At 37.5% G+C, this 17,741-nt stretch overlaps 6 protein-coding genes across 6 annotated transcripts; 2 read left to right on the top strand and 4 right to left on the bottom strand.

The window, feature by feature from the left end:
• Nucleotides 1-2,352: 2,352 nt before the first annotated feature.
• Nucleotides 2,353-4,432, top strand: BGW36DRAFT_454936 (putative serine peptidase; the record flags this gene model as incomplete). The annotated part of the gene is made up of 9 exons (XM_046221917.1): nucleotides 2,353-2,571; nucleotides 2,651-2,753; nucleotides 2,809-2,963; nucleotides 3,015-3,137; nucleotides 3,189-3,358; nucleotides 3,411-3,655; nucleotides 3,704-3,863; nucleotides 3,923-4,117; nucleotides 4,171-4,432. The coding sequence occupies 9 exons, from the start codon at nucleotides 2,353-2,355 to the stop codon at nucleotides 4,430-4,432; spliced, it is 1,632 nt and encodes a 543-aa protein (XP_046069989.1).
• Nucleotides 4,433-4,712: 280 nt separating this feature from the next.
• Nucleotides 4,713-5,828, bottom strand: BGW36DRAFT_274303 (DOPA-like domain-containing protein; the record flags this gene model as incomplete). The annotated part of the gene is made up of 3 exons (XM_046210172.1): nucleotides 4,713-4,846; nucleotides 5,525-5,560; nucleotides 5,639-5,828. Coding segments are annotated over 3 exons (360 nt in total), but the record flags the coding sequence as incomplete, so codon positions are not given.
• A 1,743-nt stretch (nucleotides 5,829-7,571) lies between these two features.
• BGW36DRAFT_300480 (GPR1/FUN34/yaaH family-domain-containing protein) lies at nucleotides 7,572-7,940 on the bottom strand (the record flags this gene model as incomplete). Its single annotated transcript, XM_046211631.1, has 2 exons — nucleotides 7,572-7,806; nucleotides 7,861-7,940. Coding segments are annotated over 2 exons (315 nt in total), but the record flags the coding sequence as incomplete, so codon positions are not given.
• Nucleotides 7,941-9,281: 1,341 nt separating this feature from the next.
• Nucleotides 9,282-11,154, bottom strand: BGW36DRAFT_346369 (putative MFS maltose transporter). The gene is made up of 4 exons (XM_046213221.1): nucleotides 10,930-11,154; nucleotides 10,402-10,880; nucleotides 10,009-10,346; nucleotides 9,282-9,959 (listed from the first exon to the last, which is right to left on the bottom strand). The coding sequence occupies exons 1-4, from the start codon at nucleotides 11,146-11,148 to the stop codon at nucleotides 9,379-9,381; spliced, it is 1,617 nt and encodes a 538-aa protein (XP_046069986.1). The 5' UTR covers nucleotides 11,149-11,154; the 3' UTR covers nucleotides 9,282-9,378.
• A 4,056-nt stretch (nucleotides 11,155-15,210) lies between these two features.
• On the top strand, nucleotides 15,211-15,737 carry BGW36DRAFT_346366 (uncharacterized protein). The gene is made up of 3 exons (XM_046213220.1): nucleotides 15,211-15,393; nucleotides 15,444-15,625; nucleotides 15,700-15,737. Exons 1-2 carry the CDS (start codon nucleotides 15,283-15,285, stop codon nucleotides 15,597-15,599), a joined length of 267 nt encoding a protein of 88 aa, XP_046069985.1. The 5' UTR covers nucleotides 15,211-15,282; the 3' UTR covers nucleotides 15,600-15,625; nucleotides 15,700-15,737.
• Nucleotides 15,738-16,200: 463 nt separating this feature from the next.
• BGW36DRAFT_454928 (putative disulfide oxidoreductase) lies at nucleotides 16,201-17,464 on the bottom strand (the record flags this gene model as incomplete). The annotated part of the gene is made up of 1 exon (XM_046221916.1): nucleotides 16,201-17,464. A coding segment is annotated over one exon (1,264 nt), but the record flags the coding sequence as incomplete, so codon positions are not given.
• Between the last annotated feature and the right edge of the window lie 277 nt (nucleotides 17,465-17,741).

The following is a 17,741-nucleotide window of genomic DNA, read 5'->3' as shown; positions in this document are numbered from 1 at the left end:
TCTAAGCTTAGTTATTAAAATTTATTTAATTTTATTAGAAAATGAATAACTATTATCTATTATTATTAAAGATAATATTATTTATTTATAATTCTTTAAATATTATAAAGATCTTTTATTATTAAAAATTGTCAATAACTTATCTTAAGATTAAAAATCTTAGAGAATATTCTGTTAATATAAGATAAAAGAATAATATAAAATTAATATTAGATAATTATCTATTAAGAATAATAGTAGTAGTAAGAGAATTTATTAAATACTAAATAATAATATATTATTTAAGATGAAGATAAAAGATAATCAATTAAATATATAATAATAAACAAATATCTATATATATTAAAGGATATTGAAGCCATACTTCAATATCTAAAATTATTATTTTATTATATAGAAGCTATGCTTCTATATATTAAAATCTTACTTTGTTAGATCATATGCTTAATGTATGCTAGAATAAAGCATTAATACACAATAATCATATTATTATATCAATAGCTGTAGCTAGACTGAAAGCATAGCTATTTTTAACATCGTTCTCATAATACATAATTGTACTCAATAACAATTTCATTCATTATTGCTTAAATCTCGTTGGGTGCTTATATAATAGCGTCCGCTATAACATTCATTGGCTGTGACTTATCGATTCTTATGACAACTTTGTGGAAGTAATCTCTAGAAAGCATATAAAATAATGTTCAGAAAGGATATCTTTTAAGAAAAAGAGTCTTTTAGGGAGGGTAGAATGTAAGATCTGACAGTAGTAAGAGCTCTGTAGGAGACTTATAAATGTGCCAATTCTGGGATTAGGCAATGGCCTAATTACCTCAGTATTACTTTTTAGCATTTAGAGGTTGGCAGTGTCAAGAAGCCTTATAGACATATAAAACTAAATATATTTATATAAATAAATATTTTTATAATTCCTCTATAATCTATATATATTTAATATATATTAATTATCTATTATTTATATATTTAGTCATTCTATTCTCTATACTTTATTATATACTAAGTATAGATACTTATATAAGATATAATTCTATATAAATAGTATATTAACAGTGTCTAGTCGTAGTAATTGATTAATTATAGTATTACCTGCTTTAAGAGCTACTTATCTTAAAGTAGCTTAAGACATCCTAATCTGTATCTAGCTTCGCATATATTGGTTTCGTAACACCCTGTTACAATGTCTTTATTTGTACATGATTTTCCGGGAGGATCTTCCAACTGGCGCAAGGCCCACGTGGCGTACTATAGGACTTGTATTATGAATACAAGAAATGAAACGCACTTAGTCATGAAACACTTTGTAACTACTACCTCGTTACTGAAATCTAAGACAGGGCATCTCGGCATTGTAAATATTACAATCATGGATGCATTATTTAGTATGACTTGGCAGGGCAGTTTTGGTTCCTATGTTATTTCTTGCTCTCTCGTTTCTAACTGTGAGAGAAGATGCATTTGAGCAAAGAGCCTCATGGCAATAATAATAACAATTAAATAAATAATTTACCACCACTTTGGTTGATTATTAAATGCAAACAATGCTCTGCTCTCTCCCGCTTTAGAAATAGCAATTACTTCAAACAGGCCGCGCTGGACTTTACCTTTCAAAAATAGATAAAAACGGGGGCTTTCAATTACACGTTGCGAGCATTGATGATTTTGATCGGCACTTTTCGTGAAGCCCCATGGATCTTCCTTGTTGGGATAGCGGGTTGATATCATTGATTTTCGCTGGTGCCTAAAACACGCGACAATATTAAATTAATAATATGTTTGGTTGACAGTCTTTTCTCTGAGAACTACTATTATATACTGTAGCAAGATGAATTTAGATGCGTAAACACAGAGAACTAAGGCATCTTTCCATCATGAGCTTGGATAAGCGATCTTCTTTTAGCTGGTCGTTTATCAGGAATACCCGTGATTGGTCCTATCCACTACGACCCCGCGATATTACGCCAAGTGACATCTGTATCCTTGCTGATCAGCGGAGATACAGATGAGGCCTGTTCTGGACCGCTTGTTTGGACAGTTTAATTAGAGTACCTTTATGCAAATTGGCTAAGCCGCGCCACCATGTGCTCTTATCTTTGTGCTAGCCTTTAAGCTTCCTGCGATATGTGGAGCAAGTATTGATGAAACAACCAGGGGCACGAGTTTCAGATGGCTACTAGCTGCGGTTATGGTGTATCTCGCCGGCGATACCCTAGTGATGTTGTACTCGATCATTTATAAAGTAGCTAAGAATCAGCCTCCTTGTCGCTAGGTGGTCATTGATCGTCTGCTATTTTCTCTCATTTGTTGGTGGACAATTGCTTCGCCCGTTCAAAAATGCTCTCCATTCTGTCTCTTGCAACTATTTGCGCCTCATGGACCTCAGTCGCAACTGCTCTGCCGAAGATTCCCTTGGCTCGAGAAGCGTTGTCTGATGATGTCAACCTGGGATCAAGTTTTTTTACGCAGTTGCTTGACCATGATCATCCCGAGTTGGGAACGTTCTCCCAGCGCTGGTGGTGGAATGACCAGTACTGGAAGGGTCCTGGGTCGCCGGTAAGCTCAAAAACAAAACCAATTCCCATGATACTTGGCACGGGCTAATTCAGGCTGGGTGTAGATCATCGTCTTTCAGATTGGAGAAAGTGACGCTTCTAAGAATACGGGATACTTGACCAATGAAACCTTAAGCGGTCTTTACGCACAGGAAATGGGAGGTGCTGTTCTTATGCTTGAGCGTGGGTAACCCTCCCCTTTCTGATGGAACTTCATACTAACGTCTTAAACATGCAGACCGTTACTATGGGGAATCTTCTCCTGTTCAGGAGTTAACCCCGAAGACAATGCAACACCTCACTTTTAAGAATGCGCTCGCTGATACCGTGAATTTTGCGAAAAATGTTAAATTACCTTTCGACAAGACAACTGGAAGCTCACCAGAGAATGCTGTATGACAATTCCATCATCAATTAGGTCTATAAATTAATAATGTATTCCAGCCTTGGATTCTTGTCGGCGGTTCATACAGTGGCGCTCAAGCTGGCTGGACTGCAGCAACCTTGCCAGGTACCTTTTGGGCCTACCACGCCTCGAGCGCGCCAGTTGAGGCGATCTGGGATTACGTATATTGCCCTTAATCTACCATGGAAAAAAAATCTTGCTGATATTTTCAGTGGCAATACTTTGTTCCTATCCAGGAGCGTCTGCCCAAGAACTGCAGTACCGATTTAGTCAATGTCATTGATTACATCGATAGCGTGCTTTTAGGATCCGATGAAGCCGCTAAACTAAGCTTGAAGAACAAATTCCAACTGGGCGATCTACATGACGATGATTTTGCTCAGTATGCTAATGAAAGAGAAGAACTGTGCTGTGGAAAATTAACATTTCACTAGGGCTATTGCCAGCGGCGGACCTTCCTATGGACAGAGCACAACATGGGACGAATCGGCCGCATTGTACAGCTTCTGTGACTACATTGAAGTATGGAATATGAAATGTCAATCCTTGAATTCACCTAGACTGACTGTATCTCAGAACGTATACGCGAGTCCCCCAGCGAATGCCAGTGCCCATGGTGTCGGTGTGCAAAAAGCTCTCGCAGGCTATGCACAATGGTGGAACTTCATTTTCCCTGGATGTCAGTATAGCCTTAATAAATCTTACCATGAAAACTGACCATCCATAGCCTGCGCATCCAGAGGATACTGGAGCTCCAATTACACAACAGAGTGCTACAACTCGTACAACTCATCGAACCCCTGGTATGCCGACAAAACTATTGGTAACAGGGCCAATAAACAGTGGGAGTGGCTATGTTGCAATGAGCCTTTTGGGGCTTGGCACAAGTAAGATTTTCTTTCTCAGAAAGTTTGAATAGACGAATTATGCTAAAATTCAATAATAGTGGTGCTCCCAAAGGGACCAAGTCCATAGTATCACGCCTTGTGACTTCCGACTACTCCGTCCGTACCTGTGGGACATACTTCCAACCAGATGATGGGTATACCTATGCTAGTGCTAAAGGCAAGCGTTCTGATGCTGTGAACGCCTGGTCTAAGGGCTGGTTTGGAACAACTGAACGAGTTATTTGGACTCAAGGGTATTTTCTTTTCTCTCTTCATGAAGGAATTTGGCATTAACGTTTTTCTCTAGACAATACGACCCCTGGCGTGAAGAAACTGTGTCGTCTGACTTCCGTCCTGGGGGTCCTTTATCCTCTTCCGACCCCAACCCCATCTTTGTCATGGAGAATGCTAGCCATTGCTATGATTTGTTGCTCGAAAACGCCCGAAGTAATGCTGGCATCCAGCAAGTAGTCAATGAAGCGATTAAGCAGATGAAGACCTGGATTGCCGAGTTCAAGCCCAATGGAAATGGCACTTCGATTGTGCGCCGCAGGTTGCGGCAATATTAGAAAAACATTGTCAATTTTGCTAAAATCACTATACTTTTATGTTTGAACTTACGGTAGCTCAAATAAATCTTAAATCTGCTTATGACCACAATTTGACCACCAATCAGTCATCAAGAAGTACCATCCTCGTCAAATATCGAACCATATTTTCTGAAAAGGAAAAAAAAAAGGATACCGATTATAACCCCTTTAACAGCTCCGAATTCAACGAAAACCTTTCCCCAATTCATATCGCTCTTTGCGAATGATTTCTCAATTATTCACCTTTATTTACTATTTTTGGATGAATTAACACACTCAATAGGCCCCTATTGATCACCAACCACGGAACAAAAGCACCAAGCTCAGTAGGACTAAGTATATTTACTTCAAACATGACGACTGGATGGGGGCTAACAGGCTTATTGTTATAATCTAAGGCATGTGTGCATTCTGAGTGTGTGTGGAAGATTGTTCTATCGTAAATAAAAGGGATCTAAGGCTCATATATATAGCTAAAAATATATAAAGAATATCTATCTATAACTTGAAGGGTTTTACTATAATAAAAGCTTGTCAATTATAATATTACTACTCTTTTTTTAAAAGTTAATATCCTTATTAATATATATAATAAGTGATTAAAGATTAAAATTAATTAATAAATATAGAGCTTTTAAATTAATAGTAATCTATAAATAAAATTAATTATTATATTTATAGAGATAAAAAAATATTTTAATAAAGTTATTAAAACTTAATAAAGCCTTAAAAAAGTATTAAAAAAGAAAAAAGAAAAAAAGAAAGGAAAAAAGATAGAAAAAAACTAAAAATAATAAAATAAATAAAGATCTTTTAATCTAAAAGATTTAATAATTAATTAATTATATAGTAGTTAAACTACTATAAAATATCAATATCTTTTAAGACTAAATATTGGATATATTATTAATGTTATAATCTAAGGTATATATGTATTCTGAGTATATATGAAAAATTGTTCTATTGTATATAAGAAAGATCTAGGGCTCATATATATAGTTAAAGGTATACAAAGAGCATCTATCTATATCCTGAAGGGTTTCACTATGGTGAAAGCCCTTTGATCATGACACTTGTCCCAGAGCGGATATATGCGTAGTTCAGGAACTTTTTCATTAATATTAGCATTAAAACATCATTATGGTTCGTATAGATAAGTTGATCAATATGGAGAAATGTACATACACTCCCGATGAATCCGTTCATGGAGCTCTCTGGCAAAGTTGGTTTGTCCAGCATTGTTTTGCATATAGTATATATGCACATCGAAGCCACCGCGGCGGCTGTTGTCGAGCGGTTTAGGGAAAGAGGTATATGCGGAAGATTTCGTACCGGTTTGCGGGTTTACGAGTGACTTGCCATCTGCTGATTTCTCCCTTTGAACAAGATGTTACTGTAGGTACGCAGATTGTATACTTTTCGTCTAACACACACATCCTACCCCCACCTGGGTTCTACGATCCGTACCGCGCCAAAACCTACGACTCCAACCACACTGGAGCAGGAAACCGTCAAGAGCCTCAATCCAGGCTCTTCGACTTGGTGCATGTGCACCGAGCGTATTTGCTGTTGAAGATCCTGGTGGCTGTGCGTGTGGCTGATGATATTGGGATGTAGGTCTGTACATCTGTGGGTATATAAACAGTCCACCTACCCCTAATTTTAATTCGTAAGTTTATTGAATGCTCTTTTTGAAACACCAATAAAATGCTTTGTTAAGAGATCTACTACCATAACAAACAGCTCACTAGACAGAATTATGACATCTTATCGCTAATCTATAAGAGATATCACAATTGATCATGGAATATATCATGGCTTCTATTTACAAAGTTGAAGCAATGATTTTGTGAACCATAGTAGAATTAAGAGTATTCATTTTACCTATAATCCTGATTACTTCTTCTTAAAAATTCACTGATCTTTAACAATATGAAAGGCGAACACTTCAAAGATAAAGCAGCATTATCTAGATCTAATATAGATCAGAAGACATCTACCTCCAAAGCTCTAAAGAATAAGAGAAAATAAAGAAGATAATACTGAGACCAACACAGTCAAACCCTTATTAGAAAAGCGTATGAAAATAAGTCATCTCAGTAATGCTGATTAGGCTGTCATTTGGTTCGGTTCTGGTCCTGAGTTTCTGAACCAAACCCAAAAGCGGGTTAGTTTGGTTTGATCTTTAATATTAAAATTAAAACTGAAAATTAAATAACTTTAACTCTTTAAATTAAAAATAAATTATATAAAAATTTTTTTAATTATAATTAGATTTAGGCTGTCATTTGGTTCGGTTCGGACTGAACCAAACCTGAACTGAAACCCGAATGGTCCAGTTCTAGTCCTATATGCAGTGAACCGAAGTGATTCAGTTTATTAAGTCCAGAATTATATAGTTTTTTAGAGCCTATTTAAATCTAGTTCAGTTTGATTTTTTAATTCAGTTTTATCTGAATATCTAAATACTAATAGATTTCCATTAATAATATTAATAAATTTAAGATTACTTCTAACTCTTTATAGTTTTCATTGATTAGATAATCATTTCTAAAGCAGCTTTTTATAAATTAAATTTATATTTTTTTTAATTAAGACTTTGTTTTTAATAATTTTATAAATATTATAATAAATTCTCAATATTTAAGTTATAATCTAAAAATTATCTAAATAATAATAATATCTTTTCTATTTTTATATATATTTTAATAATCAAATAAAAAATTATAATTTAAATAATTAATTCTAATTTTCATATTATCTATCTATCTATTTCATTAAAATTTAGAGAGATTTTAATACATTTTTAAAAAGAAAATCTAACTATAGTTAAAAATTCTTTTATATAATTCAGTTATCTGAATGAAAATCGGATTAGACTCAGATTGATCTAACTATAATTAGTAATTCTCTATTAACATGATTCAGTTTTAGTTTAAAAAGTCAGAATTGTTTAGTTTTTGGTTCTGATTTCAATATTAAAGATCAAACCAAACCAACCCACTTTTAGGTTTAGTCCAGAAACTCAGAACCAGAACCGAACCAAACCCGATCTGAAACCCGAATGGTGCGGTTCTGGTCCTAATACAATGAACTGAAGTGGTTCAATTCGAGTCAACTACTCACCGAATGAGGCTTGAAATCCACCAGTTTGCAGCCCTGCCGCCGGATTGTTCTCGTCTTGGGGAGCATAATATGCATATGCTGCAAAGGAAGGGACTAACGTGCCGGCAAAGGACAGCCAAAATCCGCCATATGTAGCAAACACTACATAATTGAACGCGTTACCCATAACCCACTCGAGTACGGCCGCTAGGATCATGAGCAGCCCTCCCATGAAGAAGTAAACCCCTCTTTTGTCACTATGTCAGCGCTATTCGTTTCCCATAGGATCCAAAAGAACATACATTGTGGCAGCCCCAAGAGCTCCCGATCCTCGCCAACCCATCAAAGAGCAAGAAAGAGGGGAAAGTGACAAGATAAATCCGATTACTCCACTGGAAAGGGATAAATTTCAATTTTTGCGGCATGCGGATAGAGGAAGCTCTTACATAGCAGTTGCACTGCCGGACGTCTTTATGTACGTAAGCGACTGATGTGGCGACATCCATGACGCTCCATAGAGGTTATTGCCCGAAGGACAATGTGACGCACCTGAAGTTTCACTATGATCAGGGATACCTGCTCCCCGTGGCTGGTATGTGGGTGACTGGAGAGACATCTCTTTGTGGGCTTTAGTTATATTGAAATGCAGAAGTGAGAACGATTATATTGCGTAGAAAAACACGGAGACCATTTTAAGGGTGAAGCCACATACTTATATTGCAAGTGTTAGATTAAGGAACATTCTCTACAATGAACGGAAATGCTTTAGAGTGCGTTTGCAGCAGGAGAATGTAGTAACAAAGTTCCTAACGAAGCATGAAAACGGAGGATCCATTACAAAATGCGATTTAACTTTATACATACTGTGGTGCTAACATTTCTTTATCAATTCTGACAGCACCTTAGAACAATCTAAAATACTAATTATGCTTAACCGTGTGGGTACGTACCGGTATGTGGGGCGTCAATCTCTAATTGATTCGCTTAAAACGGATTTTATTACTTCTGAGACATAGAACGATTGTTTGGATGATGCGTAGCATAGTTACAGTAGTAACAGTAAGCCATCCCAATACCCAGCAATATTTAGGTGGAGATATTGAGCTTGATGGTAAGTTAGGGTATATTGACGAGTTAATTATATATGCTGCTGTGTGTGAATGCCGCGAAGTGACCCAACTACATGTACAGTATCTAATCTTATCGATGTCACTCAGAAGCAATAGATTAAGGGAAACCAGTGGGTACGAAAGTTTATATTCATTGTTGATGCCCATAAGAACCAGAACCACGAAACGATGTGGACAAAGATAGGACTCAATCTAGCTGAGCACCAAGCATACCTATAGATAAAGACAGCTGAGGTAGAGAGCATGGAAGAGGATATATTTTTTTTAAAACATATAGACACCATACTAGATACCTTTGAATTCATTGATACAGTTGACTATAAAACCAATGTACGCTTTTACTCAGTCCATTTTATTTAATATGTTTCATTCTAATCTATATCTGGTAAATCTCCGGAATAACGATATTCTAAATGTTTTACTTGATTGTAATTTACTGTTAAATAACACAAAGCCCCAATACTAAAGAGGTTAGGCAGAGTAGGCATAGTCTCTGACTGAAAAATGCTCTATAATATGGAATCATAATAATCATAATAATAATATATACTTAGTTAAGTATTAGGGATAGGGAGGAGTATATCATTGATTAGCTATTTTGTATTAAAAATATCCAGTAAGAAACTCATCCCTACCAACCATTCCTGCACAAGCAGTGCCACTCAGGCTTCTCCGAACAGCAATTTCCATCTACTCGTCGTCGTTGATATCGATGACCGTTTTCTTCCATTTGCGAGCCGGAACACCTCGCCGGAATAGAATGTCGATCTCACGGAAGGACCTGTTCTTCATCTCTGGAATCCAGATCCAAGCCATTAAGGTGCAGATAAAGGCGGTGCCAGCCCAGACATAGCCGCTCTTGCCGCCAAGCTTCCACTTATCATCGTTGAGCATGTAGCTGGAAAGGAAGATGCAAGGAATATTGACCACGTAGTAGGCACCTCGTCCAATACCGGTTGTCAGTGGCCTGAGACGAACGGAGGATGTCTCGCCAATGATAACCCATGAGGCAGGGGCGGGTCCCAAGCAGAACAGGACGGAGACGATCAAGCCAAGTGATGCTTGCGCATTGCTAGCCGCATTACTAAGGCCAACCGAACCCGCAATACCGAGCGCGATCAAGAATGCACAGTTGATGAATTGACCATAGACATAGATGGTGCGTCGGCCGAGGTATGTGGTGAGGATCCAAGAGAGCATGACCATGATGCACTGGAGGCCAGAAGTGATGAGACCAAGTGCAAATGCGGTGTTGTCTGCCATACCGGCCTCTGAGCTGGTGTTAGTCTGCTATAAATTGCAAGAAATGGTTGGACTCACGTTTGAAGAAGTAAACCGCTTGGTTAGCGATCAGATTGCCCGTCAGATTCTGAGATGCGTACACACCGCACACAATCAATGTGCGGTAGCGATCGGTACCTTTCCACAGTTCAACAAGACTGGGCTTCTTCTGGGTCTCCTCAAGCTCGATCGTGCGACGCATCATTGCGACTGCGTCAGCGGGATTATCATTTGCACTCGCGCGTCCAAGGCGTTTGACAGCCTTCTCTGCCGCAGCCAGACGGCCCTTTCGTACGAGCCACCAGGGTGATTCAGGCGCAAAGAAGAGTAGGATAGCGAGAGGAGTAGGAAACATCCACTGGAGTGCAATGGGAATTCTGGTATGACTGTTAGTACAGTGCTCCTCGGTGGCATCTATGGGAGCGGACGAACCTGTACGCTGTGGAGTTAGGCTTGGATTGGTAGTGGTAAGTGATACCGCCGACAATGATGGACCCAATACCCCAGAACATCTGTAACATCTGCGTCGCTGGAGCTCTTAATCTCATTGGCACAATTTCGGCACAGTAGGCGGGTGCATTGGCGATAAAAATGCCCCACGGGATGCCTTCCAGGATCTGAGCCGCGAAAAACATCCCCTGGCTGTTGCCGAAATAAAAAATGAAGATGAAGCCGTTCAGGAACATGAGACCGCCAATGGTTGCCCATCGATATCCAATCCAACTGGTAATGGGACCTGCGATGAATACACCGATGAAGGCACCGACTGGTCCGCTACACTGGAATGCTGACTGCCATGAAGCTTCGATAATATAATCGTTTTTTATGTTGCTCCATACACCAAAATCCTTGGCGAATTCATGTGTGGCTATGAACTGTCCCATCAAGAAAACGCAGTATGACTCCATGATCTATCGCAGCGTTAGAGTAATGATCTGCCTATCGAGGGCAAGAGCTTACAATGGTGCATGACATGACGAATGCCCACCAACTGGCAGCGGGATAGGCCTTGACAGCCTGGAGCACAGTCATCTTATGTTCGATATCCTCAGCATTGATGGCGCCCGCTCTGTCAAAGTTGACCTTCTCGCCGACATCGTAGACAGGTCCGCCATTGGAGGTGGGCTGCTCCTCGAGCTCCAACGCGGAGGTCGGCTTCTCTGTGACGACGTTATTCATGTTCACGATCTTTGAGAGAAATGTGAGAGCAAAAAAGAAGAAGGCATGACTGGGCTTTCAGCTCCTTATCCCTGCGACAACAGGCTCGTGATGGTAATCCTGATCTAAGCTCAATTGAGTGAAGCTTGCTCCGGACTGTGACCTCCACAACCCAACATCTCCACTCATTAGGGCCATTTTTCCGGGCGCCAAGGTAGCAGCGTTGCATTCGCGTCGCCGTGGCTTCGATCAACCCTTTTTATTAGCCGTAGCGGACGTCGGTGCATCTTCTCCCGAGTTGCTCTAGGGCCCGCGTGTAATGGTGTGGTTTTAATTATGGTGGATGGCTCGTTTGTTCAGCGGAGTAATCTGACACTAGTCGGGAGTAGATGCACCGATCCTACACGCCATGTTTCCCCCGCAATGTCAGTTGCGGGGCGATTTCCTGTCGGTTTTCCTCACCCAGTTAGTTCCCCAGTGTGCAGGGGTCCGACCCCTTGGGCTACCTCCTATTAGCCGGAGATAGTGGTGCACAGTCCTGCCTTCGCACGGCGCGGCTACACTGTAATATGCCGGGGTAAAGCGGGGGAAGGGCCACCAGCATCGCCTTGCGTCTTCTCCGCTTCCTCTTTATCTGGGGCCTTGGACTTCTGGAGGCCCTTGCCTTGCTCGTATCCTATCCTATTGTATCCGCCTCTCAGGTCTAAGCCGCTATTGGTATCCCTTGTATAGCCTGATCGCATCGCCAGCAGCGCTGCCTCTTGCCCCTGATTCTAATCTTGGCCATAGTCCTGCCTTCCTATCTGACGTTGCAGGAGGACCTAAGGACGTAGCTATATTTTTGGAGCAAGGAAGTGCTAGTGGGCGCCACTAAGCGCTACGGTCACCTTCGGTTAATTAACCTCAAGGTTCGGTTAATTGAGACTATAGATAAGATGCACTAAATGTGACGGTTGAGAGCTTACTGGCTAGGCTTAGCGCTGCTCAGTGCAGGATTCAGCAAGAAGGAACACGCCTTGTAAAGCTAGAATAGGGTTAAGATTGCAAGATCATAGAATCATGGGTAAATAGTAGGTCCTGTGAAGGTGCTCATTCCTATCTAAGGGTAGCTAATCGACAAAAAACTAAGCATGGAGAGAAGAAGGAAAGGAACTATATTATATAGCTTGCTACAACGCTTCTTATACGTGTCTAGTTGCCTGGGCAGTTCCATATTAGAAGATTATAAAAATAAAGAGGATATCTCTATTAATAGTATCTAGCTGAGAATTTTAAGAATATATTATAATAGCTCTATGAATTCTATGATAAGTATCTATCAAAGGATAAACTGCTTGAATAACTAGAGGATTGGCTTTATGAAGGTGCTAAATCTAGTATGTAAGAGTAAATGCCTAGTAAAGAGGGAAGTAATATAATAGTTATAAGTAGGCTGTCATTTGGTTCAGTTCTGGTCCTGAGTTTCTGGACCAAACCCAAAAGTAGACCAATTCGATCTAATCCTTAAATTAAAACTAAAAACTGAATAGTTCTAACTCTCTAAATTAAAAATGAATTATGCTAATAAAGAACTACTAATTATAATTAAATTAGTATAAGTTTAATCCAGTTTTTATTTAGATAATTAAATTTTATGAAAGAATTTTTTAATTATAATTAGATTTTATCTTTAAAAATATATTAAAATTTCTCTAAATTTTAATAAAATAGATAGATAAATAATTTTTAAATTATAATTTAAATATTAAGAATTTATTATAATATTTATAAAAATATCTAAAATGAAGTTGTAATTCAAAAAATAAGAATTTAATTTATGAAAAGCTGCTTTATTGAAATAGCTTTGGAAATAATTATCTAAGCAATAATACACACGGGTCAACTGTGCATCCGCGTATCCAGGCATATATTGAAGTAATTTGGATTTGTACTTAATAATAAAAATCACTCATATTTCTATATATAGAACTATTCCTATATAATATATATTTATATCTTATTTATCTATAATTTATATATTTAGATAATATATACTTATAAAGCTAAAAAAATCTTAGCTTAATTAATTAATTAATTAACTAAATTATCTTCTTGAAGTGCTATCAATAATTAGATTAACTCAGTGATCTGCTAGGAATAATAATATTTAATAGATTAGTGTCAAATGTTGTCAACAACTCGTCTCAAGATCAGAGATCTTAGAGGATATTCTATTAATACAAGATAAAAGAGTACTTGCAAGATCAATATTAGAGAGTTATCTATTAAAAATAATAGTAATAGTAAGAAGTTTATTAAATATTAAATAGTAATATATTATTTAATATAAAGATAAAAGATAATTAACTAAATATATAATAGTAAATAAGTGTTTATATATATTAAAGGATATTGAAATAATACTTTAATATCTAGAATTATTATTTTGTTATATAGAAGTTATAGTTTTATATATTAAAGCTTTACTTTATTAAGTTATGTATTTAATATATACTAGAATAAGGTATTAATTCATAATACTAATTATTCTTATATTAATAGTTATGGTATACTGAAAGTATAGCTATTTTCAGCTTTGTTTTTATAATATCTAATTATACTTTATAATAATTATGATCACTGTTATTCTTTAAGTAGTCTTCACTTAGTATCTATCTTCTATACTAGGCTGTCATTTGGTTCGGTTCGGACCGAACCAAAACCGATCTGAAACCTGAATGGTCTGGTTCTGATCCTATATACAGCGAACTGAAGCGGTTTAATTTATCAAGTCCAGGACCATATGATTTTTTGGAGCCTATTTGGGTCTGATTTGATTTGGATTTTTGATTCAGTTTTATCTAAATATCTGAATACTAATAGATTTCTATTAATAATACTAATATATTTAGAGTTAATCTTAATTCTTTATAATTATTATTAATTATATAATCATTTCTGAAACAGCTTTTCATGAATTAAATTCTTATTTTTTGAATTAGAACTTTATTTTAAATATTTTTATAAAGATTATAATAAATTCTTAATATTTAAATTATAATTTAAGAATTATTTAGATAGTGATAATATCTTTTCTATTTTTTATTTATATTTTTTAGTAATCTATTTATCAGAGAAAATATATATATATATTTCTATATCTATTTCTTAGTATTTATCATTATCTATCTATTTTTTCAGTATATTTCAATAATTAAATAGAAAATTATAATTTAAATAATTAATTCTAATTTTTATATTATTTATCTATCTAATTTACTAAAATTTAGAAAGATTTTAATATATTTTTATAGATAAAATCTAACTATAATTAAAAATTCTTTGATATAGTTTAATTATTTAAATAAAAATTGGATCAAACTTATATCAATCTAATTATAATTAGTAATTCTTCTTTAATATGATTTAGTTTCGATTTATAAAGCTAGAATTATTCAATTTTTAGTTCTGATTCCAATATTAGGGATCAAACCGAACCAATCCATTTTTGGGTTTGGTTCAGAAACTCAGAACCAGAACTGAACCAAATGACAGCCTAGTTGAATCTATATATAAAGTGATTCTTCTTTAATAAATGATAATTTTTATTGATTTTAAGTAATAAATAATCTTTTAATATTTTTATTAACTTGCTTATAAAGTATTAACTCAGACATATTATAAAGGTATGCTGCTTTACAAAAATTTATAAAATTTTATTTTTTAATATATTAATAATAAGTAGAAGTCGCCTATTATAATTTGAAAATTTTTTCTATGATTTTAGACCATTTTTGGATGATAACGATGTTTTGAAGTGAGCGGTGGATTGAAAAATTGAAGGAATTTGGTGGGGTGCGCAGTTGACCTGGTGCGCGCTTGACCCGTGAATACGTTAATTATATAGATATTAAACTATAATAGATTAGGATTAACTTGAAATTTATTGATATTATTAAAGGAAATCTACTGGTATGTAGATATTTAGATAAAATTAAATTAAAAAATTAAATTAAACTAGATCCAAATGGGCTCTAAAAAATTATATGGTTCTAGATTATTCGAATTGGTTCGAGGTCGAGAGATGTTTGATGGTGGAAAGGCTTCTGGCTACTCTTTATAGGCCTCATCAGCTTGCTATTTGCTATTTGCGCCGCGAGGACAAATTTCGTATTCATGATCTTGTTCTCCGGCGTAACGCTTGCATTCCTTCTCTTGACTGGTGCTTTCTGGGCGGTTGCCGAGGATTTCACAGGAAATGCTCGCGTGGCTCATCGCTGCGAAGTAGTACGTAATAAGCTATCCCACCAAGTCCAGGCGTGCTAATAGAAATATAGGCTGCTGGAGCATGTGTCTTTGTATCTTCAATAGCTGGATGGTATCTTCTAACTTCGATTACACTTGAGACGGTCGATTTCCCAATAGCTCTTCCGCTTGGCGATCTTAGCATGCTCATCAGAGGAAGGAACTGGCAGAACCAGAACAAGATTTAAAGAGGGCTAGCAAGAACATGGCAATTGTAAGTGAAATGATGACGTCATTTTTGACATATCTTGTTTTTTCTGGTCGGGCATTGAGATGTTCTGTAAATAGGCATTCGTAAATTAAAGGACTTTTAAGCCTATATAACCCAGCATGGTTGGTTAAATGGATCACAACATCGGTAATCTACACTAATTTCTTGCCTAAAAACGGTTCCAATTGTATGAGAAGCTTGAGATCCAGCCTAACTTACCTTGAGCCTTTACTCTTTTTTCATAAATGCTATGTAACGTGCGCTTCATGATTTGAATTACTTGCATCATGTGCGCAAGGCTGCAGATTATATTTGTCTATGTAAAGACTGATCAGACCTGTCCACCAGACCTTTATGACCAGTATCCACTCTGCCTATCCCAGATGTGCCGGATATAGCATACACCTCATATCATATATAGTATTTTAAATGATCAAAGGGCCCAGCTAGTTGAAATGGGACATTGTCCCTTCGACCAGCTGTTAGTTTTTTTTCCCTTATGTTAATAAGGTAACATAAGGAAAAAACTGAAAAATACTTCATCTTTTACAGTGGCTATATGACCAGTACGGAAATCATTAAAAACGAGCCAACTCACGTCCATCAATCCAATCCATGAACCACGCCAAACAAATCATGAATTTCCGCTTCCAGGACCGCGTCCAGAAGAAATTGCCTGACCGCCAACTCAACCAAGCCCCATGCCCGGTATACTCATCGCCACGTTTTCCAGCCATGACACCGTCTCCTGCCCCAGTGTACGTGACGAGCGCACGCTGCTGGTACTGAAACGGCTTAGTGCGACAACTAGCGTTCAATTGCCGAGACAAATACATAGCTTTCTGGACGGCGACCTCAGCTGTAGTGGGCAGACTCGCACCATCGATATCAGCCGCATCGCCAATAGCATATACATCTGGGATGGCGGTGCCGTTGATATCTAGGACCTGAAGTCCGTCATCGGTGAGAATTCGCTTCAGACCGTGGTTGGTCTTCATCACGTTCATCGTGTCCACAATCGGACGATTCTTATTTCCTGTTGCCCAGATCAGAATACCATAGGCGATCTTGCCGTCTTCTCGTGTCTCAATGATATCGCTCGTGACGTTCGTAATATGTGAGTTTGTCTTGATCTCGACTTTGTGCTTCTGAAGGGAATCCTTAGCGTATTCGGAGAGCTTACGGTCAAAAGGTGCTAATATTTGTGGTGCAACATCGTGGACCGTCACTGAAGCCTTTCCCTGGAGATTCGGGTATAATTTCATCAGATCACCCTGGAACAAATCCGTCAATTCGGCGGCGATTTCGATACCTGTAGGTCCACCGCCAACAATGGCAATATGCAGGAGCTGCCGTTGCTGCTCTTCCGCGGTGCACGGCAACGAAGCCATCTCCAGGTTTTGATTGATCTTGTCACGGATAGCATCAGCATCGTTGACGTTCTTCACCATGAAGGCGTACTCGTCCACACCGGGGGTATTAAAGGTGTTAGTGGAGCACCCGGGAGAGATGACCACCTTGTCGTAGGAAATCTTAAACTGCTTGTCCTTGAGGGAATCAAACGCTGGCTGACACAACAGGGTCTTGTCACTAAATTCAATGCCCAGCACATTGGCCTTGATATATTGGACTTCAAGATTTTTGCGTCGGATAGGCTCCTGAGCCAATTGCGAATAGAAAAGACCACATGCTGCACTGGCTAGTAGTGGCGTAATGGAAGAAGTGGCTTCAGGCGAGATTACTAACACGTTATATTTACGGGTATCGAGAGCATGTGCCAGGTTATAACCGCCCCAGCCACTGCCAATAATGGCGACTGTTTGTTTTGAATTCTGAGACATGTCCGTAATAATGCAAGGAACTTTTTTCTGGAAAAAAGAAAATTCAATTAGGTATGAGAACTTAAAGAGAGAAGTAATTGATGTCGATTTATGTCTCTGGCTTAAGCACCCTTTCTAGCCTTTCCTCCCCGCAATATATACTACAGCCCAAAGTTCTTATGACCAATCGACTGTCTTGAGAAACCTTTGCCACTGAATGCGGACTCCTGGGCTTGTTCTATTCATGACATCATGACGTTGACTTTAATTAAAATCCGCTACCAGGGCATAGTGTATTA

Source organism: Talaromyces proteolyticus, assembly GCF_021365285.1.
Source record: "Talaromyces proteolyticus strain PMI_201 chromosome Unknown BGW36scaffold_9, whole genome shotgun sequence".
NCBI classification, from domain to species: Eukaryota; Fungi; Ascomycota; class Eurotiomycetes; order Eurotiales; family Trichocomaceae; genus Talaromyces; species Talaromyces proteolyticus.
This window is presented reverse-complemented; position numbering and strand designations above follow the sequence as displayed.

Coding starts and splice junctions, on each gene's coding strand:
- BGW36DRAFT_346369 (XM_046213221.1), bottom strand. CDS start 11,148: ATGAATAACGTCGTCACAGAGAAGCCGACCTCCGCGTTGGAGCTCGAG. Junction 10,347..10,401: donor CCTAACTCCACAGCGTACAG/GTTCGTCCGCTC, acceptor CAGTCATACCAG/AATTCCCATTGCACTCCAGT. Junction 9,960..10,008: donor AGCGGTTTACTTCTTCAAAC/GTGAGTCCAACC, acceptor ACACCAGCTCAG/AGGCCGGTATGGCAGACAAC.
- BGW36DRAFT_346366 (XM_046213220.1), top strand. CDS start 15,283: ATGATCTTGTTCTCCGGCGTAACGCTTGCATTCCTTCTCTTGACTGGT. Junction 15,394..15,443: donor TGGCTCATCGCTGCGAAGTA/GTACGTAATAAG, acceptor ATAGAAATATAG/GCTGCTGGAGCATGTGTCTT.